Raw genomic sequence first — 23,554 nt, 5'->3', positions numbered from 1 at the left:
TATTTTGGGGGAAACTGTGCCCCCACAGTTACAGATGGTTAATGTATGCCCCGTTTCTCTGTTCAGATATCAGCCTTCCCTTACTGTTTTTGCTTGTACTCTACTTTGTTAACCTCTCTGCAGTGGTTATAACTGACCAGGAGGGGGGGGGGGTCCAAAAAGCTAAAAATGACTTGTTTTGGTGAAAGAATTCAGATTCTTGAAACTTGATTGAGTTTAACTTGTTTAAAAAAAACATAATATAGGACTGTAATTCAAGATAAGTCTACCTTTTTATTTCATTGGGTTTTTAGCCCTAGTTGCACTTTGCCAATTGATTTGTACTGCCACCACCCACGGCTCATCCAACAGGCGTTTCTGCACTCCTTCAGTTTGCCCATGACATTATTCAGGTGTTTGTTGTTTTTCTTCCTTGGGAATTTTAAGAGAAAGTCCTCATTGGCGCCTCGCAACTTGATACATTTCACAGTTCCTGCTTTACTGACTCTGTAAATTGCCTGAGATATTTCCAGTAAAGCAGCAACAACTGTGAAATGTATTTGGATCCCAGCACATAGGAGTGGAGGGTAATGAACTGGCAGATAAGTATGCAAAAGATGCAACTAATAAGACAGAAGTAAATATGGTAGTAAGTTATAGTAAAGCAGAAGTTAAAAGTATAGTCAAAGGAGAAATGAAAAAGAAATGGCAGGAGGAGTGGAATAAAGAAACTAAAGGTAGGTTACAATATCCAAAAGACAGTAGGAAAAATGAGACATGAGCAGAACTAAAAAAGATGAAGATATATCAAGGATGAGATTTGGGCACACTGGCTTAACAGTACACTTAAGATCATGGGAAAGCATGAGACTGGTATGTGTGAATATTGCGATAGGCAGGAAACAGTAGAACATGCAATGATTGATTGTCCATACTACCAACAGGAAAGACAGATCCTCAACAACAGATTGGAGAGCAATCGTATCATGCTGGAGTTAAAATTAATATTGCAGTTGAATTCAGGGACTGTGGGGTATAGGGATATATTTTCATTTTTAGAGGAAACTGGACTAAGTAGAAGAATATAGTCAGGATAGTGTAGTGTTTTAGAAGTCCATTCTGATCCACACTCCATTTCAGAAGGTGGCGGTAATGCACCATAAGTTGTTTGCCAACCGCCATAAAACACTAGAAGAAGAAGAAGAAGAAGAAGAAGAAGAAGAAGAAGAAGAACTCTAGTTTAACGATGGCTTAACGTTAGCATTAGCAGCTAGTTGTGACGTTGAGTAACAAAGCCCTCTGCCTCTCACACTAACGACACAATGTCTAGAGTCGAGAAGCTGAAACCTTTGGTCACCCAGCGACTAGCTGCGGCTGTTGAAGCGATATTTGCACTGATAGCAGAATATGAAGAGGACTTTTCTCGTTCAAAGGGGGAGAAGCTAGCAGACGCTCACTGTGTGCAGAAGTCCAGAGTGCAGATGCTGAGAGCGCTGGTGAACCAGAGGCTAGCTGCTGCTGTAGAGGAGAGCTTTGGGCTGATTGAAGAAACCATAGAGGAACTAGAAGAGGAGCTTGATCTCCAGCACAGGCTGCAGAGGCCCGAGGTCCACATCACCGCAGACAAAACAGGTCTGGAGACGCTTGTACTTGTAGGCCGCTACATGATCTACTTAACGTTACTTTTACACTATAGATCTTATTAAAGTGATAGGTCATTCCGTTTTAATCCTTTTTACAAGGTCATACCTTTAAACTAGCTGACTACACAGGAGGGGCTAGATAAATATATGCTCACAACATTGCCCCACGTAGTTCGCTTACAGCTGCGTCATGCGCAGTGTTGCCAGATACAGCTGATGGCTACCAGCCCAGAGGACTATTTAGAACTAAAGCTTCCTCTACTAGACTCTAGACTCTAGAGCACTTCTGTTTTGGAAATGGCTCAGAAACAATAAAGTCATGCATTGTCTGAATGCCCCAGGTCTCTAGTTTGTGGTTTTCTAAAGGTTCATGATGCTATGAATATCCTAGATGTAATCATAGGTTATTGCTTTTCATACATTGAGGTCTAGTTTAAAAAAATGTCTCACTACAATGACATGGTTACTATGGGGACTAAGATCACACATGAATAGCCTACAATTGGGCTCATTGGATCATTGGAAGAGTCTCAGCTGTCCAGTCGTACGCAATTCATGAAATTCCAAGACTCTTTAGGGACCCCAGTATGCAGAAAAGAAAGAAATTGTCAAATACACAATTTTTACAATAGGCGGAAATTACACTTTTCTAGGCCTAAATTGCACGTGATGAGCATAAATGTGGCATGTCTATACAGGGGAGGCGTGTGGGTACCCATATATTGAGGTGACAGGTCAAGGGACCATTTGGAAAATGGTGATGGCCGTTTTTCCCCTCGCCAAAATGTTGTCTGACTTTGAATCATTAGTTATTTAGCCCCCTTCCCGACAAGCTAGCATGACAAGCTTGGCCCCATTGGAAACCTTAGGTTGTCTACTTTCAAATGATCTCCCTACCTTTGACCTAGCTCGACATTTGAGTGTGCCACAGTCTCTGAAAGACAGTCTCACCGGCGTTCCTGCCGGTGAGAATTTAAATTAATACATTTAAATAACAGTCCATTTCACAAGGAGCAGCAATGCTCACCCATTAAAACAGACTACGCTTCACTCTGTGGAGTTGCAAGGCCCCGGGACCCACTGCTAGGAGAGCTGGACCCAATGCTAGGAGAGCTGGACCCACTGCTAGGAGAGCTGGCGCTAGGAAGAATCACATTCACAACAACCCATTAACCCACTAACGCAATGCAACACTTTATATAATAAACAATAAAAGACCCTCACAGCACTGGCACTTATTTCCAAAAATCGGCCCAAACCGGCTCCTCCTCTCAGGGTTAATGTGTGTGTAAAAACTAGGGATGGTCCGATCCGATACTCAGTATCAGAGCCGATCCGGCCAAAAGCACTGGATCGGAAAAAGAAGTAGAATCCGATCCATAGCCTAAACTCAGTCTTTCCCCTACCATTCTACAAGCCTGGCGGGCCCGCCAGGCCAGAAAAAGAAAGGTGGAAAAAAAATATATATAGATTATTATTTTTCTGCTCTCCCCAAAATTTCAATAAACCTTTATGGCATATTATTACAATACAACAATACTAGTGTTGACAGTAATAGAAGATGTCAAATCATTCAAAACAATAAGCATTTTGCTTTTAGGAGCATTGTGCCAGCATGCAGCGCTGTTCCAAAACGTGTCAATGTGTGTCGTTGCCTGGGAAACGCACATCCCATGATACAACTGTTCGCATCGCATCCCATAATAGTATGATGATACTTGGGATGCCATTGTGAACATAGATGCGGACAGGTTAGCTAAAAGTTTAGCGTCGCCAGCGACGGCCCCCACCGTTGCGGTCGGGGTACGTTTCGAAATCCCTCCAGGCCTGAAAAATGTTCTAGGGGGAAACACTGCTAAACTATCACTTATGCTTCACTCAACTCTGAGCAACGCACCGTCACAGTGAAGAGATGTGAGCTCCTTCCCCCCTCACCCCTCTTTCTCTCGCTCCCTCTCTCCTGTCCCCAGTCCACTCTCAAGCGCTCTGTCACTCAAGCCCATGCAGATGTGAGTGCAGTGCACACATCGATTGTCTAATAAAACTTTTATTTCGATTAAGGATGGAATCGCGTGCGTGCGTGGCGAGATATGCCCCCCTCGTTCACTTCATTTCTGATTTGGTTGCGTGACAGACGAGTCGACAGGATGGCTGAACGTGTAAGCGATCAAAAGCGTGGCTACACTTCATAAAAGTCCAAAATAAATGTGAAGCGTAATATAGCTATAATGTCACAAGGTGATTGCTTGTAAGAGTGGTAACACATCCTCAATCATCAAACATCTCAGCATCTGCAATCATCAGATCAAACCAAAATGCAATACCTTGGAGTTGGACCGTCTTCGTCAGGGAAAACCGTCAAATGCGCCTGCTGTTTCTGGTCAATCATCATCATTAACCGAAGGTATCCATCTTGCACGCAAGTCCCTTTCGTTTACAATAATAATCCAATTGATAATAATCAAAAAATATGCGATCCCAGTAATCAGTTGCTTGTTGTGCCATACTGCTCTCTGACACATGACATGACATGTCATGTAGCCTATACGGTGTCCATTCGTATTAGGACAAGGCATCAATGCTTATAGCCTGCCCTACATGATGGGTATTCAATGTGTATTCAGTAAAAAGAAAGAAAAAGGCTTGCAATGCACAATAAATGTGTGTTTTCACAGCAATATAAAATGTATATTAGAGAGGAAATTACCTGTTTATCTTCCTAACAGTTTCTTATACACATAATTAAAACTAGCAATGCCAAGATTTTTTTTTATCAAGCACATTTTAATTAAAATACAACCATTATTTCCTAATCATTTGAATTGGGGCCCACTCATACTTTCACACTTTAGTGTGAAAACGAAATACTTGTTGAAACATACAGTAAACAACAATTTATTGTCGTCTCGTCTTTCCACCAAATAATACAAAAGTATCGATAGTGGTATCAATCAATAAGGACCCGGTTCGTTAGGCAGACTCGAAAATGGTATCAATATTAATACAAATGAACAATCCCCATCCCTAGTTGTATAAGCGAGGAATAAAGATTGGATCGGATTGTATCGGTATCGGCAGATACTCAAGATTGTGGGTATCGGATTGGTATCGGACATTAAAAAGTGGTATCGTGCCATCCCTAGTAAAAACCATATTTATTTATTTTTCAATTCTCTGGCGGACCACCAGGTGGAGCCCCGCTGACCACCAGTGGTCTGCGGACCACAGTTTGGGAACCAATGAATGTACTATTGTTATTGTTATTGTTATTCCTTCTCATTTTATCCCTTCCATTAGATTCTCCACAGCTCCAAGTCTGTGAAGTGGAGGTTACCTCTGAGCAGCAGGAGTGGAGCCCCAATCTGGACCAGGAGGACCCAGAGCCCCCACACATTAAAGAGGAACAGGAGGAACTCTGGACCAGTCAGGAGGGAGAGCAGCTTCAGGAGGACCCAGAGCCCCCACACATTAAAGAGGAACAGGAGGAACTCTGGACCAGTCAGGAGGGAGAGCCGCTTCAGGAGGACCCAGAGCCCCCACACATTAAAGAGGAACAGCAGGAACTCTGGACCAGTCAGGAGGGAGAGCAGCTTCAGGAGGACCCAGAGCCCCCACACATTGAAGAGGAACTCTCGACCAGTCAAGAGGGAGAGCCGCTTCAGGAGGACCCAGAGCCCCCACACATTGAAGAGGAACTCGGGACCAGTCAAGAGGGAGAGCAGCTTCAAGGGCCGGAGGAGGCCCATATCACCGGGCTCCTCAGTCCTGTGGAGAGTGACGGTGATGACGACTCCAATGCAGCTAGTGATGTACAACCATCTATTGATGTTGAATTCCTCCCTTCAAACGATTCTGAAAGTGAGGCTTCAAACTATTCTGAAAGTGAGGCTGAAGACGGTTTTGGTTGCTCAGTTTGTGGTAAAAGATTCACCCAGAAAGGAACATTGAATACACACATGAGAAGTCATACTGGGGAAAGACCCTTTAGCTGCTCTGTTTGTAGCCATAGTTTTACTAGGAATGGGACATTGGTTAGACACATGAGATCACACACAGGGGAGAGACCCTACCCTTGCACAGTTTGTGGCAAAGGTTTTAGTCGGAGGAATACATTGGTTAAACACATGCAAGGCCATACCAAGGAGAAGCCAGTAAGATCACGAAAGCGCGCACGTCCAAGAAAACGATAAATCCTAGGTGCCGGACAATTGTGATTATTTTTGACTGATGTTGCAATTGTGATATGATTTACGATATTAGAGGGAATGATAATTTTTACATAATCTTATTTTAATTGATAAGCATTTAAATTATTATATTGTTGTTTGCAAGGATCTGAACCAAACAAATATATTTTCTTTTCTGTCTGGAGAATAGGATGTGTAGGACAGAACATCTGCAGCACGACATTATTTAATTTAAAATGGTATTTTGACACATTTCTCCTGGAAAATGAAATGAAAATCTGTCTGGAGCCGCAGAACATATTTGAGCCTTATAATGAAGGTAACAGCCTATTAAGTGTAATTGTAGCCACACCTGAAGAGCACACCTGGCTCAAAGTGATGACTTGTCAAATCTGCAAGAGGGGCAAACAGACATCACATGCATACCCTCTATATTAACCTGAGTCAGTGCTAAAACGGACTGTGGAGTCCACACTTGCAGTAACTTGAAGTTACTTGGATTTATAACTGTAATATTACAGTTTTGGAAATTGTAATCTGTCACTCTGGGAAAGTAATATATTACAGTCATATATTACTTAGTAATATACTGTATGACTGCCCATCAGGACCACACAAGACAAAAAGAGAATTCAGAATTAGCATCTCGGAACACAAGACTAGTATCAGAAAGAATGACGAGAGGTTTCCTGAGGAATTAATTTAGTTTTTATGAATGGGTTTTGTTGTTTTTTACTTTCTTTTTTGATCGGCTATGCATGTTATATATATACATATGGCCTGTCTCTCAAACTCTTCCTTCTTACTAGGGTTTGTTTTATACTCTGGTGATCATGTTTCTGGCTCCTGCATTTGCAGTGTGTTTTTCCTCCCATGATCGGGGGATTTTTTTTCTTACTTTGCATTTATTCTTATGTTTTTTATGTATTTTATTGTGTTGCTTAACTTTCTTATGTTACTATGTATTTTTCATATTCTTATCTATTTTATTGTGTTTATTTTTCTTCTGTACATCACATTGGTCCTCTCTGCTTGTTTTAAAGTGCTTTACAAATAAAATTGGATTGGATTGGATACCTTGGTATGATAACTGTAAAGCAGGGGCTTTCTGTTAGAGGGGATTTTGTGATACCAAATACTGCTTACAATTGAGTGTGTGCGTGTGTGTGTGTATTTTCATCCTTGGAGGTTTTGTAGATGATCAGATAATACATATAAGATATGTAAGATCAAAAGATATTAACTTTAATAATTACTACTAGCATTATTAAAATATTTTTGATTATTTTGTCTCATGAATATCTTTTTCTAACTAAATATTTTTCTGATCATAGATTCTGCACATTATGTGGTTGCAGCAGCATACCTGCTTAATATTTTTCATGTCTATTTTTATAGGTGCGTTTTTATTGTTGATGGCCGATTTTGGGTTGCTGTGATCATGTGACGTGTGCTGTCTCCGTTGCTCATATTGACTTGTTTTTTTATGTAGCTACAGTGTATACTATACTATGCCTTGTGCTTATTTAGATTGATTGTGCCAGCTGGGTGCATTTGTCAGCAGTTGAGGAAATGTGTCCGTTTGTCACGTCTGCTGTGCTTTATTAAATAAAGCGTACTCGAGTGCGGACATCTCATCGGAGGTCATGTGACTAAACCATATAATGCATAATGATTAGTGAACGATGCATAGCTCAGTGGCCTTGTGGTTTGAGTGTCCGCCCTGAGACTGGGAGGTTGTGAGTTCGATCCCCGGCCGAGTCATACCAAAGACTATAAAAATGGGACCCATTTGCCTCCCTGCTTGGCACTCAGCATCAAAGGGTTGGAATTGGGGGGGTTAGATCACCATATGATTCCCGAGCGCGGCACTGCTGCTGCTGCTCACCGCTCACCGCTCCCCCAGGGGATGGGTCAAATGTGGAGAACAAATTTCGCACACTCAGGTGTGTGACAAATACAATCAGTGGGACTTTACCTTTACCTTAAAATGCACAATAGGCTACTGAAATAAAAAACACCATATACAGTACATACAAATTTGATGAAGCTCCATAGTACACTTCAAAAAAGACCTACAGTGCCTCCTAGACCTAGAGCATCAGGTGGGACCCATACAAATGAAATGCAATATCAAGAAATATTCTTATGACCAACTCATAGGCCACAAAAAAGGAGGAAGATGCACAATGGGTTTAAACAATAAACCGATTTATTTAACCAAACCAATGCTAAGGATAATAATAGTGCTACATAAAATACACTGGAGTGTTGTAGTCAATGTCTGGGAGAGTGTATGGATACCGTCGACAAGACGGTTAAATTTGTTTCAGTGTTGCCCCTCCCTCATTACCGCCACTGAGGTGTCCTTGAGCAAGGCACTTAACCCCAACCGCTCCAGTAGAGCTGATCAGTGGCCAGCAGATCAGACTGTGGTTCTATTGGTCAGCTTCCAGGTGTGAATGTGTGTGAAAAAATACAATCTTGAGTCGTGTGGTTTTGAACAAAGCGGCTGAGATGTGTGTTTGTATTGATAGACCTTCTGGACTGGCTGGTACAAGTGAGAAGTTTTAAAACAAAGGAACAACGCAACTTTGAGCAACATATTGAAAAGCTGTCAGGTCTTGCTTTTTATGTCTTGAACATTGCAAAAATGAGATCTGTCTGGATAACAGATTACATACATACAGACTTGTTAAACAAACATAATCCAAGAGGTCTTACTTGATTGCTGGATTCTGTTAGTTTAATAATAATAACACCTGCCCCACTAATGAGCACCTGTCGGATGAGCCATCACATCCATGCAGCACTTATCTTCTGCTGTATACTATTACACAGACTTATATTTGACTTCTGCAATGCAATACATTTAATCAAAACTAAAGCAATGTTCACACTGCTAGCCCAAATCTGATTTTTGGCATATCCAGGTTGGAGTCAGATGGATTTATTTATTCAAGTTTGAACAGCAGAGAAACATGGAAACTGAATTTTGCAACTCGGAATTAAGCCATGTTGGTCTGCTGTAAACAAAAAGATGGAGAATGCCTCCATGTGTTCAAAATCATGTCCGCCAATGAGGGGTCTTGAATCAAGGCAGCTATACATATTCCTGATGCCAGTTGCATCAAGGGAGCACGACGTGCATAGATCACTCATGTGGGCATCAAGCATGTTCAACGTCCAATGTGACAGTATGGGAGTCACAGTCTAAACGGTTATTTTAAAGAGAATATATGTCACTACCAGAAATACTCTTGGTGCAACCAGCAGCTTGCTCATTGGCAAACGGTCTCTAGGCCTACTAAAAGACAGCAGAATATTTTACTTTATGGACCATTTATTGAAGAACTCAGTATGTTAGAGTGGGTGCAGTGAAAAGAGGTTAGCTATGATGCCCAGTGGCTTGTGCACATAGCACATAAACAATGTGCCCAAAATGCTTTACCAACATGGCTCAGGCTTATGACAAAGTTAGCCAATAACAGAAACAAGATAATCAACATCATCCCAGTTAGCATGTTACATGACAGCGAGGTACAGTAACTTACAGGACTTTTCTGGTAATTTGGTGCTTGCCACCACTGGCACTGACTGCTACTAATCAATAAGCATTATCAGTCCATTATTTTAAAATGATCAAACTGAAAAAAGACAATGTATAGTATATTTTTGATTAAATGTGAATACATTAATAAATACAATATTTGAAAATATCTTCAGACAAACCCCTCCCCTATTATTTTGCCACAATGTTGTTACGGCTGACGTCGTTTCCTTTATTGTGTTATTGTATTTGTAGAGAGTTTGGCTAAATCTAAACTAATCGTCACCATTTTGGGCAATTGCAGTTCAGGCTGTCGCTGATTACGTTGCACGATTACGATGCAATTCGGGTTATTTTGTTGACTGGGGTGGGACAATAGAAACGTGTTTGCAGCGGGTAAACGGCGGAGAACAAAAGAATTTTTGATTGATTGATTGAGTTCTTTATTGATAATGAATACACAGTATATACAATATACATATATACATACACAGGCCCACCATTATCAAAAGGATAAAAACGCAATAAAGCTGACAGCTTATTTCCATTGCGGTCCTCAAGAAAAGATTGGAGGATTTACAGTGGACTCAATTCAAACTCGACTCGTGCCGAGGACAGAGAGAGATGGAGAGAGCTTGTGACAGATCGGCTGTGATGCCAACGACCCTCCGGGTTATAGCAGGTGAAGGTGAATAGCCTGTTGCAAGTAGGCTACAATGTACAAGTTTTCTCAATTCATTTACCATAACCCCTCCTTACAATGTGATAAAAGTTTCTCAGTTGATTACCGAATAATCTGCTGGTTACCCAATTTTAGCAGCAGAATTTGATGTCCTGGCGTGGCACGTCGGTGCGTAATGACGTTTCTGCGCTGCGCCAAGAGGTCCTTTTCAAAGCTCTTAGCGCAAAGTAATTGCGCGCTGCTTACGATAGGATAATGCCATCTATCCCCACATTTTAGCACTGAAACGCCTGCTTTGGCATGTGGCACGCCTATGCCCAGTACAATTATAACAGGCATGCGCTTGTGCTCGCCCACAATTTGCATTGCGCACAGCGTTAAAACGAGCGGCGAGCGCAAACGCTAAATTACCGCTTTTGCGAAGATAGGGCCCCTGGAGTTTTACCTATTTTTAACCCTTTCTCCGACTGTGCTCCTGATTTGTAATTTCTCTTTTAAGCCCACTGTAGCGGGCTTCAGATTCAGGATACTTATATTAATCTGGCTTCTCACCTGCAGACTCGGCCAATTATACAGTATGTCTGTGCTCTGTACAGATGCCCAATCAAGCCAGTGACCCTTGTGTTGGTAGGCAGGGAATCTACCACTGCACTACCCGGGCGCACGTAGCGCCTAGTTGATTGTATCGTTACTGTTGCACAGTTCACCTCAACCAGCAGCTCTGCTCAGCACCTCTCTCAATACCACACTTATGGTTTTTGACGTGCGACCGCCGACTATATTTCTTCCCACAACTGCTGCAACAGTACGGTTTCTCACCTGTGTGAAATCTCATGTGCACATTCAGATTACATTTCTGTACAAATCTTCGACCACAGACTGAGCAACTAAACGGTCTCTCTCCTGTGTGAAGCCTCATGTGTGTTGTCAGATTGCATTTCAGGCCAAATCTTTTACCACAAACTGAACAGTCAAACGGTTTCTCCCCTGTGTGGCTGGTCATGTGTCTTTGGAGGATTACTTTGCAGACAAACGCTTTACTGCAAACAGAGCAACTAAAAGGCCTCTCCCCTGTATGGCTTCTCACGTGTACCTGCATAGGTGCCTTCTTATTAAACCCTTTCCCACAATATGGACAATGAAAGGGTTTATTTTCTGAATGAATTATCACGTGTCTGGTCAGCTCTTCCTGCAATGGAAAACCTTCCCCACAAACCATGCAAATTATGGGTTTTTCACTGATATGAGATCTTGTATGACTTCCAGGGATATGATTGTTTTTCAGTGTGTTTGAATCTGACTGAGCTTCACCGGTCTCCTTCCAATCACCATTAATACCTTCAGTCTCAATGTCAGAACAGTCTGAAGAGAGAACTTGGCCGTTATTAGTTGGTGGTACATCACTAGCTGTGTTACTGGCTGATTCTGATGCTCCACAGTCAGCTTGGCTTTGATGAAGCTGTGAGGACTGAGGTTCCTCTTCATCATCTTCATTCTTCACAGGGACAGGAGTGAATGGGAACTGGGTGACATGGGCCTCCTCCGGCCCTTGAAGCTGCTCTCCCTCCTGACTGCTCCAGAGTTCCTCCTGTTTCTCTTTAATGTGCGGGGGCTCTGGGTCCTCCTGGTCCAGATTGGGGCTCCACTCCTGCTGCTCAGGGGTAACCTCCACTTGGTGGAAAAAGAGTTGAGGGGCTAATGGGAAGGTTAAAAAAGCAATACAAGCCGTTAACTTGAGGCTGTTGCTACTTTTACATTTGTGATTAATAACAATTATAACAATAAAGCTGCCTTCACATGATAAGCGATCTTCTCTTCACCGCGCCACATTAACCACTGTGCTGATGGCACCTTGAACTTATATCACTTTTCAAAACATGGATCATTGTTCTTCCCAACTGCGTGTGTCACATGAATCACATCCAACTGCGGAGAGTTTAAATAACGAAATGTAATTTATGTTTGCTGTATTCAAGAATCATTGAGGTTTCCCTCATTTACAAGTGTGTTCACAGCCAGCAGAAGTAATGTTAAATAGGGCAATTTTCTCCAACCTATACATACTTACTTACCCGCCGCTCCTGCACACCACAGCACAGGATAAATGACGAGACAAGAATATATTGCAGTATGTTACATCTAACGTTAACTTATAGCATAAATGTGTTTTTCTATTTAGAAAGTTGGCGTAGCTAGTTCCTACATGAAACTGCAGCTAGAGCAGCAGCTAATTAGCAGCTATCGGGTGTAGTTTGGTCGAAAATACAAAATAGTTCTGACATGAAACTGCTCACAATAAGGTTTGTGGATTATCTTAAGTAACCGGGTCATGATTTCTGGAAAGAGACATTGCTGTAGACTTTTTCAAATGGGGTTTGAGCACCACAAGCTGAGTGCCATTGCATTGAAGAGAAGGCAGACATCTCTATGACCGATACCTCCAAATCTCAGGAAACTAACACAAAATTATCTAAATGGATAAATAGCACTACAAGTGATAGGAAAAATATGTATTTGGGATTTTAGGGTGAGCTGTCCCTTTACGGAGGATGCCCCTTTGGTAGCCGGTTGACACTGAGCTGAAAGCTGATACCTACCCCAGTATAAGTTCAAGAGAACTTGGAAGTTTCACCTTGAGATTTCTGACATCATTGCATTAACGTTGTTTTTAAAACATACACAGCTAGCTAATGTCATTGATAAAATAGCTGTTGAATTCAACATATTTCTATAATCAGAGCGAAATATGAACAATAGAAACACATATTGCATAATTACACCTCAAATTAGGTCAACAAACACTTTGATGATGTCAACTCGGACAAAACAGAGCTCTTAAATGACACCTGAATTTCCAACCTGTAATTCCGACCTCGACAACCGTTCAATACATTTTTTACAAGTCAGGGCTGTTTTTTTCTGAGTTCCGAGGTGTCTTGAACACATTATCAGTATGGTGTTCCTAATAAAGTGCTCGGTGCTCGAGTGTGTTACAAGAGACAATAACAGCAATGTTAATATTGGTTATCGTTTCGGCCAAAATGTTCATATTGAGAGGAAACATTGCGGTATATCTATGATTTATGGGCTGTTCCAAATGTTTTGGAAATAAAGAAAGACATTAATTTTTCAACTTCAGTGTTTACATGTGTGTTTACATGTGTTTTTTTACTATGTACAAATTATTATCATAGAAACTTATTTTTAATCAGATCATATCGACATCGGCAAAAATTGGTTAACGGCCATAACAGTAATGTTAAAGGTCGGTTATCGTATTGGCCAACATTTTGATCCCTAATATGAAGGTATTTTAATATCGTGATGCACATTTCAGCTAATTTTACTTAAAATTAAATTAAATATGGTAGTCTGAATTGAATATTATTTGAAAAGTTCAGTTTTTGGCTGACATCACACCTAATAACATTCAGTTCAATAAGATGAACAGTAATTTGATTGTCTAACGTGATTTTGCAAACATGAACCATATTGTGATATATAGAGAAAAATCCTTCCAATTATCATGGTATTGATTTCAATATCGCCCAGCCCTGTGTGTTTTATTTTACACTTTATTTTGAAGGCGAACCATTTAACTTCCGGTAATATTCTGTTTATTTCTGTCCAGCTTCACGCAACGCAAGCAACCATGGGGAACCCGATGTGGGGAACGCAACTGAGCGAAGCTAATGTTATGTTAGCTAGTGCCTAGTGAGCAGTAGGCTACAGCCTCTCCCGTTCAGTAAGTTACTTTACAAGTTACCAGTTTATAAAGCAATGTAAAATAGGTGACCTATCACTTTAAGATGTCACTGGATAAGTAACGTAACGTTAGGAATCTCCTACAAACCCGTGTTGTTGCTCTGTACGTCAGGATCAGGCTTCAGAACAGCGTCCAGCAGGAGGCGCTGGCGGTGTATCTCCTCCTCGTATCCTTGGATGGTTTTTTCAAACAGGCCAAAGATCTCTTCCGCCGCCGCGTGCAGTCTCTGTGCCACACACACTCTCAGCATGTGTGCTGTGGACATATCCAGACCAATCTAATAACTCTTATTTACCGCGGCTTCGCAGCTAAACTGGCTAGCCTGCTATGTAAAGGTAGCGAGAATGAAAAATACAATATCCGGTTTCAACATGTTCAAAATAAAAGATCTCATCGACACGTTACATACATACATACATACATACACACACGCACACACACGCACACACACACACACACACACACACACACACACACACACACACACACACACACACACACACACACACACACACACATATATATATGCATATATATACATATATATAGCCTATTACATATATGCACGTGTGTGGGTGGGTGGGTGAAATAGGAGATCAGGCTTATAGAAAATGAAGTATGGAGTGCAGTTGTTACTCTCTTTAGTTTTATTAAACAGCAATGAAAAACTATGGAAACAAGTAGGGCTGTGCCGATTCACTTATCTCCCGATTCGATACTATCACGATACTTGGGTGCCGATTCGATATATATTGCGATTCTTAAGTATTGCGATTCTACGATTATTGCGATTCGATATTACGATTTATTGCGATTTTTGTTTCTTTTTTTCTTTTCTTTTTTCAGTTTGTTTGCTTTTTACACTAGATTAGAACATGGGAAAAGTTGAATCATACACTAGAGACTGTATATTATATATCATGAGTAGGGCTGGGCGATATAGTTAAAAACAGGGGCGGACTGGGATCATAATTCAGGCCGGGCATTAGATACCAAGCAGGCCAGGCCGATATGGGCCGACGTTTGAAGCCCAAAGATGCACCCACTTTAACCCTGAAGTGTAATTATTACTTCAGACTAACTAATAAAGTAATAAAACCACTAGTAAACCAGTACGCGGCGCCTGGCCTGCTGTTCAGTGAGTGGCCTGACTGCGGGCACAAAAAAAAAAAAAAAAAAAAGAATTTGCTTTTGCGATTATCGATTCTGGAATAAAAGATCGATTCAAAAAATCGTGACATTAAAAATCGCGATACTTAGGTGAATCGATTTTTTCTCCCACCCCTAGAAACAAGTATGTCTGTCTTTCAGGAAAATGCTGCTTCAATTCACAATGTAAGCATAATTTTGCATAGGCCTAGGTTATTATGAAATAGAGTAGACAGATTCATTGAACAACTTAAAATCACAAGTTTGGGAAACAAATTGTTTAAGTATAAGCGTGTGTGTGTGTGTGTGTGTGTGTGTGTGTGTGTGTGTGTGTGTGTGTGTGTGTGTTTGTTTGTGTGTTATTATTTAGGTGAAGTATGCTGACTGCTCTTAGAGCTGTGAGATGTTCCCTCACACAATTCAGGATTATCTCGACCACTTCCATGGCCTCAGGTACACACACACACACACACACATACACACACACACACACACACACACACACACACACACACACACACACACACACACACACACACACACACTTGTGCCATGCTGTTTCCCTGAAGGGGGGGGGGGGGGGGGGGGGGGGGTTCGTCGCACTTGAGACTTGACTTTGGTTCTGGTGACTTGGGACTTGACTCGGACTTGTACTTTGGTGACTTGAAAAGGTTTCTAAAGTCTTGATTTGAGATCTTGTGTTTGTGTAAATGACTGAAAGTGATAAGATTTGTTCGAGCAGATGACTGAATTTAAATTCTGTTTTGGAATGACTGAATTTATTGAAGTTGAAACTGATGATAGAAATCACGCTCATGATACTCTTACCAAGTTTTTCTCTTATTGAAACCATATTGCATTGAAAAGTCCTCGATATTTAGTTTGACAGTAGGCAGCTTGTATCTAGCGTGAATTCAGCAGTACCACAGTTCAGGCACACAGTGGCAGAAGAGCTCTTTCTGTGTCCCCCCCCCCCCCCCCTCTCTTTTTCTCTCTCCTCCCCCTCTCACTCTCTTTCTCTCTCTCTCCTCCCTCCCTCTCTCTACATGAATCATGAGGTGTTGGTCTTGTAAACGTTTACAATTTTTGTATCGATACTATCAATGCTTTTGACAACCTTAGTAAGAAGGGATCACAGGAAAGCTAGCCTATAAAAGTGCATTTTAAGAAGATACTAAAAAGATAAAATAGACTTAGCCATCCTAATCTCCTCTGGGAGGTTGTCTCACAGTCTGGGGCTCTGATCCAAAATGCTCGCTCACCTTTGTTCTTTAGTCTAGATTTTGGCACGTCCAAGAGAGCAGCATTTGAACATTAACCAAACACCGCCAGAGAAAGAATAAAACGAGACCAGAGTCATACATAAGCAGAGTTTGTCCAGGTTATATTCTGAGCTCCATCTAACACATGCTGGCTGTACTGTAACTATAGAACAATGCCCTCTATCCTAAGCATAGATTCAGAGTCTTTCCTACATAGATGGATTTTTGGTGCCACCCAAAGGCCCAAGGCCAAAACAATTCGGACAATGACTGATGTATTTGAGTTCAGCATGACTTTGACTGCACGACACCAACTCAAAATCAAGCATTTTCACTGTATCAATTTAGAGAATTTCAAAGTGAAAGTCTCACATGTGTACATTGAAATAACTTTTGTCTGAAACTTGTGGTCAAAAGTCAAATGTACATATAAAAAGTAGAGCGCGCACATCCACTCAAAATGCAGGTGCAGGACAAAAGCAATGAAACATATAAAAAGAAATAGAGTCCGCACACTGCTCGACTTGCTCCCAGTTGATTTATTTTTAACGTTTCGTCAACAAGGACCTTCTTCAGAAATGAATTTTCTGAAGAAGGTCCTTGTTGACCGAAACGTTAAAAATAAATCAACTGGGAGCAAGTCGAGCAGTGTGCGGACTCTATTTCTTTTTATATTTTTCAAAAGTCAAATGTACACATGACACACACATACACACACACACACACACACGCACGCACACACACACACACACACACACAGACTCACGAGGTGAAAACAATACCAGCCAAAGCTGTTGCAGGTAATAAAACCCCAAAACAAGCCAAAGCCAATGTCCAGCAGGCTGTGAGGAGACAGAGAGTGACCTTTGACCTGCCATCTCCAGCCCTCCTATAAGCCATCAGGAGGAGCCATCAGGCTGGGTTGTCTCAGGTGTGACTTGTTTTCTTCACGGCCCAACTGTGCGTGTGTAGGGCTCTACCTCGGGCCAGAGCAAAGACAAGACAAGCAGGGAGGTGTGTGTGTGTCCAGTGTTGGAGACGGCTAAATACAAGCGTGTGTGTTTTTTGATGGAGTGGTCAGAAGGTTTGAGTCCTGCTCAGCTGAGGCTGTTAATCAGACAGGAAGATCCCAGAATAAGCACCACTACTGGCTTAGCCAACGGTAAGACCCACAACACATCGTCTCAGTCTGAAGAGGTGCATATATGACCTTAATGAAGCCATGCGTTCTTTATTGTGTCAGAGGTCAAATTGGTTTAGTAACAGTTGATGAGATTTTAATATGATTCAATTAAACATTGACTTTGATATTTGTTATCGCCGTTTGCTATAACCAAAGACCAACGTCCTCCGGCTCTGAAAAAGTCAGCCTTGTAGCGCTGCCTCACGGCACCCAGGTCCTGTTGGACTAGAACCTTCTGTAGCTTTATGGCTCTTACTCTCGTTGGGAAAGTACACACATTCTTGACCTCAGCAGAAGTACAGTTACTTGTGTAAAAAAAAAAAAAAAAAACGTGTTTACTCAAGTAAAAGTAAAGAAATGTAATAAAGTAAACAGTATTCTACCATCTGTTTCTGTGCAAAGCTAACTGAAACTCATGTCATATTAATATCATTTGTAATATAATATTAAAACTTAAAAGATCCCCTCCAGACATGTTTTAAGATGTATCATGAGTACACTTTGATTAATAATTTGTGTGATATGGGCGTTTAGGCAGGGCCTAAAATTAGTTTTTGCAAAATGGGGTGTGGAGGGGGGGGGGGGTGATTCCCCACTTACCGTACATGCTTCAAGATAGCATGATCCTTGCAATAAATGTGTCTTATGTGTTTGTTTGTCTGTTTGCTTGCCAGGATACCAGCAGGCTAATGTAGTCATCCTGCCCAGTCATTTGGCCAATGACTTCCAAACGTTCTGTCACAGTAACCCCGCCCCCTTGCCGCTCCTTTATCGCAGCCAATCAGGAGAGACTTCCTGCCCTCCTCTCGCTCAAGATGCTGACATAAGGTAAGGCTAATGTACTAAGTTGACTATAGTAAGAACAGTTTCGTCTATGCTGGGAAAAGTAGTGAATGTCAGTCATTTTTGGACAAACTATTTAAAAAAAGTCAATGTTAATCTCATCAAATGACTCACTGCTCAGATACACAGGTCACCTAATTAAAGTGATCATAAAAACGTTTGCCACTAAAAAAGTAATAGGGCCCTATCTTGGTACAGGCGATATCCCCTATTTGCGCACCTGTTTGCACGTGCCTTAAGGCAGGGAAGATTGCAGTCCGCCTTGCGCTCGTGTCCAGGTGTTATGCCAAGTTTTGCACCTCCGCCCGGCAGCAGCTAAACGCACCCGCACCTCACGGGAGCATATTATTGTAATGATTTATACAGAAACATAACTGTTTGAAAATTATATTATTGTTTGGGTAGATGTGACCTCCCTGTTTTTAAGTTAAAACAGCCCCAAAATATGGCGGGGATGCAATTACTCGCGGGGGAGCATAACTCATCACAACAACGGGCGCAAGCACAGATTAGAGGCGTGCCAAATCATTTGTGCACGGCGCAAACGGGATTTGGGCGGTGTTAACCACCAGAATTATTCACAGGTGTGGCCTGGCAATGCCTGGACGTTACATCAATCAAACCAGATTTCCGTCTTGCTGTCCCTGTAATACAGTTTGCGTGAGGCATGCTGTAATTCTCCCCATGCGTAATTTGGATAGGTGTGTGTAGGCCTATTGACTGTATATATTATATCTCATAACAACACCATCACATCATATACCTGTTAAAAACGTCTGTGTTTTGATGCAATTTGGGTTATTTTGTTGACTGGGGTGGGACAATAGACAGGTGGGACAGAGAGAGATGGAGAGAGCTTGTGACAGATCAGCTGTGGTGCCAACGACCCTCCGGGTTCTAGGATAGGAGGTGAAGGTGAATAGCCTATTGCAAGTAGGCTACAATGTACAAGTTTTCTCAATTCATTTACCATAACCCCTCCTTGCGATGTGATAAAAGTATGTAAAAGTTTCTCAGTGAATTATAGTTGATTGCCTCACCGAATAATCTGCTGGTTACCCAATTTTAGTAATGACGTTTCTGCGCTGCGCAGCGCAGAGATTATGGTGCGCTCAAGCGCAGCGAGTATTTTAGTGCCAAGAGGTGCTTTTCAAAGCTCTTAGCACAAAGTAATTGCTAAGAGCTAGGATAATGCCATCTATCCCCACATTTTAGCGCTGAAACCCCTTGTTTTGGCATGTGGCACGCCTATGCCCAGTACAATTATAACAGGCATGCGGTTGTGGACGCCCCCTATTTGCATAGCGCAAACGTTAAATTACCACGGGGACATTCCCGACTCAAGACTGATTAACTGCCCAAATGATCCTGCAGTGTGAGGGGTTTACAGACATCATCTTAAAGCTCCCCTCCAGTGTATTCCCCCTCCTCACCTCAACTCCACCAGACCCCCCCCCCCAACTCCACCAGACCCCCACCCCCCCACCTCAACTCCACCAGACCCCCACCCCAACTCCACCAGACCCCCCCCCCACCTCAACTCCACCAGACCCCCCCACCCCAACTCCACCAGACCCCCCCCCCAACTCCACCAGACCCCCCCCCACCCCAACTCCACCAGACCCCCACCCCCCCACCTCAACTCCCCAGACCCCCACCCCAACTCCACCAGACCCCCCCACCCCAACTCCACCAGAACCCCCCCCACCCGCCCTCACTACTCCCCCTCCACCAAATCCCACCCCCACCCCCCCTCTACCAAGTCCTCTCCCCCTCCCACCTCCTCCCCCACACTCCTCTCGGATCCTGTTCGTAGACTTCAGCTCGGCATTTGACACGATCCTCCCAGCCCTGCTACAGGAGAAACTCTCCCAGCTGGGCGTGCCCGACCCCATCTGCAGATGGACCACAGACTTCCTGACTGACAGGAAGCAGCACGTGAGGCTGGGTAAGCACATCACTGACTTTCGGTCCATCAGCACCGGCGCTGCCCAGGGCGGTGTCCTCTCTCCCTACTTCTTCGGTCTGTACACCAACAGCTGCACCTCCAGTCACCAGTCCGTCAAGCTCCTGAAGTTCGCAGACGATACCACCCTCATAGGGCTCGTCACAGACGGAGATGAGTCGGAATACAGACAGGAAGTTGACCATCTGGTGACTTGGTGCAGTCAAAACAACCTGGTGTTAAATGCTCAAAAAACAATGGAGATGATAGTGGATTACAGGAGGCACAAAGCCCCACCTTCCCCCATCACCCTGGGTGACTCCCCAGTCAACACTGTGGAGTCCTTCCACTTCCTGGGGACCATCATCAGCCAGGACCTAAAATGAGAGCTGAACATCAGAGCTCTCACCAAGAAGGCACAGCAGACATTCAAAGACATTAACAGACTTCAGCGCATCATCTGCTGCGCTGAGAGGATAATCGGATGCAACCTGCCATCCCTCCAGGACCTGCATGCAGCCAGGACACTGAAGCGGTCTCGCAAGATCATGGCTGACCCCTCCCACCCTGGCCACAAACTCTTTAAGACACTCCCCCACGGCAAGAGACTGAGGTCTGCCAAGACCAGAACCACCCGCCACAAGACCAGCTTCTTCCCAACCGCCATCAGCCTCACCAACAAGGCCCGGAAACCCCTTCCGCCAAGGGCCTCACCAACAACCCCCCCCCCCCCCCCACACACACACACACACACACACACACACACAAACTCACTACCTCCTCCTAAACTCAACTGAACTCCCCCCCCGCCATAAAACTGGAACTCATATTTAATTTAATGCCTGTTTAACTGGGACTGTAAATTCATGTAAATTCCCTGCACATTAATGCCTATTTAACTTGGCCTGTAAATTTCATGTACATTCAATGTAAACTCTATTTAACTCTGACTGTAAATTCATGTAAATCCACTGCCTATTTAACGTCTATTTAACTCAGTCTGTAAATCTCATGTAAATCCAACGTAAATTCATATTTATCATCCACAGAACACTTCACCACTCATGTACATAATTGACTCGATTTGATTGCACTTGCAACTTTGCGATTGTCGTTAGTTATCTTCCTACTTCTTATCCCTGTATATTGATGTGACCGCTATGCTGCATACAGACACTAAGACAAATTCCTCGTATGTAACTTGCATACTGTGGCAATAAAAAGTGATTCTGATTCTGATTGTCATTTCTAAGATATCTCATAATATGTTTCTCAGTCCTGCCCTGACCATGTGCTCAAGTTCAAAAAGTTAAGTCATCCTTAAAATGCAAGGATGGCGTATGACTCAATGGAACGCTATAGTGATACGTAATGACAATTTGATTCTGACTGAGGACAGCTGGCTTGTTAACTAGCTAGCTAGCTGTTGTTAGCTATGTTAGCGAAGCCCGCTGCCTCCTGCTGTAACCACTTCGCTAGGCTCAAAACGCCACTGAGTGACCAAAACGTCTGCTTGTCAACCAGTTTGAGTCACGCTCTTTCCAATAGGAGCATGAGCTTTGAAATCCGTTGGCAGGTTGTTTCCGGCGTAACCGGAGCTGTTGCGCAAAAAACAAAGAGTATTGAAGGTAAGAGAGACGAAGCTCTTGTGCTTTTTTTTGACCGGTTTTTGACAACAGAGCAGCCATGATGTTGCAGTGGAACAACCTGTTAGCCTTCGTTAAGTTGTTTGGCGCAGAATCACATCACATGCAAATATACAACATATACATTGACGGCACGGTGGCTCAGTGGTCAACACTGTTGCCTCACAGCAAGAAGGTCCCGGGTTCGAACCCCGGTCCGTCCCAGGTCCTATCTGTGTGGAGTTTGCATGTTGTCCCCGTGTTCGCGTGGGTTTACTCCGGGTGCTCCGGTTTCCTCCCACCCTCAAGTTGGTCCCCGGGCGCTGCACTGCGGCTGGCCACTGCTCCTAGTTCTAGGAAGGTTCCTAGTAGAGGATGGGTCAAATGCAGAGGATGAATTTCCCCACGGGGATAAATAAAGGATAACTAACTTAACTTAACTTACTGTATTACAACATTTGAAATAGAACACCAACAGTTAGGAAAAATGACCACCAACTTGATCGGAGTCTCTCCGATTTTGTATCAAACATGTTTGATATTTATATTCGAATCAAACATGTTTGCTATTTATGATATTTATAGTGTGAAAGGAACAGCGATGGAATATTGAGAAGAAACAAAACAATAGCCAGTGAGAGTGAGCTGAAGTTTGAAGAATGCTCACAGGATGTTTCTCCGTTAGCTGAATCTTTCTCCTCCACACTTTGACAAAAGCCCAGTGAAGAAAAACAACACTACTATAATCCAAAATGTCTACCTACAGTCAACACAGAGCTGTGAATGTCCCTGTGATCAATGATTTCCCACAGTCGTCGTTAATGTGAAATCTACCCACATCCATTTATAGAGAGATGAATCAGTCCAAAGTCTTAGTTTAATCTGAACTTTATGACTGCTCTGCATGCAAATCAAAAATCTGTCCTGAGAGATTACCTGAAGGCCAAGCCTAAACTTTTTTTTTTTTACCTTTATTTATACAGGGGGCGTGCCAACTGACTCTTTTTCAGGAGAGCCCTGTTCACACTCACACACACACACATTCACACCTGGAAGCTGACCAATAATAGAACCACAGTCTGATCTGCTGGCCACTGAGCAGCTCCACTGGAGCAGTTGGGGTTAAGGGCCTTGCTCAAGGGCACCTCAGACAGTGGTGGTAATGAGGGAGGGGCAAGCGCTGCTTTTTCACTTTTTTTTTTTTCATTTTTATTTATCCTGCCGGTGTCGGTGCAGAAATCGCTCGGCTTCAAAGTCTGGCCCCAATGCACAATTCAAACGCTGTGACGTGAGCAATGTCTCCTCCTTCTCTATAGGTTCCTTGCACTGCAACAGGAAGTACGCTAGGGGCCATTTAGAATGTTTGTGGTCAAGTTGAAACCGTCTATATATTTCTCTCAGTCATTTACAGACTCGGCATGAATGTTCTTTCACCAGGCAAATGAGTAGGCCCATTTAAAGCATACTATTTGAGTGTATATTCAGGCATTGTCAAAGCTGTCGCACCTTTTCCTTCCACTGATGCCTTTTTGTCTTCTTTGAAGACGTGATCTGTGTTTCTGTCTCTGTCTCCAGGAGGGACATCTCTCAGTATTGTGTCTTTGAGGCGGGTCACCTGGTGAAAACGGTCTCCAGTCTGCAGAGTTACAGCACTGAGCCAAGGTAAATATGGACAGACAGACACGGATGGAAGCTGCTCACCTCTCCCTTTCGTCCTGGCCCAGGGTGGCAGCAGGCTGC

General features: G+C 42.9%; 1 protein-coding gene across 1 annotated transcript in view; it reads left to right on the top strand.

Moving 5' to 3' along the window:
- Positions 1–1,301: 1,301 nt before the first annotated feature.
- dglucy (D-glutamate cyclase) overlaps positions 1,302–23,554 on the top strand; it is a gene marked incomplete at its 5' end in the record, with an annotated part of 49,415 nt that continues 27,162 nt past the window's right edge. The window contains 6 exons of the mRNA XM_083633192.1: positions 1,302–1,611; positions 4,920–5,045; positions 5,263–5,402; positions 17,191–17,380; positions 18,076–18,229; positions 23,390–23,476. Of these exons, the coding sequence (XP_083489318.1) occupies positions 1,302–1,611; positions 4,920–5,045; positions 5,263–5,402; positions 17,191–17,380; positions 18,076–18,229; positions 23,390–23,476 (1,007 nt within the window). The remainder of the gene's footprint in view (positions 1,612–4,919; positions 5,046–5,262; positions 5,403–17,190; positions 17,381–18,075; positions 18,230–23,389; positions 23,477–23,554) is intronic.

Source organism: Poromitra crassiceps (assembly GCF_964638095.1).
Source record: "Poromitra crassiceps genome assembly, chromosome: 3".
Taxonomy (NCBI): Eukaryota; Metazoa; Chordata; class Actinopteri; order Beryciformes; family Melamphaidae; genus Poromitra; species Poromitra crassiceps.
The sequence above is the reverse complement of the archived record's forward strand: the minus strand, read 5'-3'. Positions and strand labels throughout refer to the sequence as shown.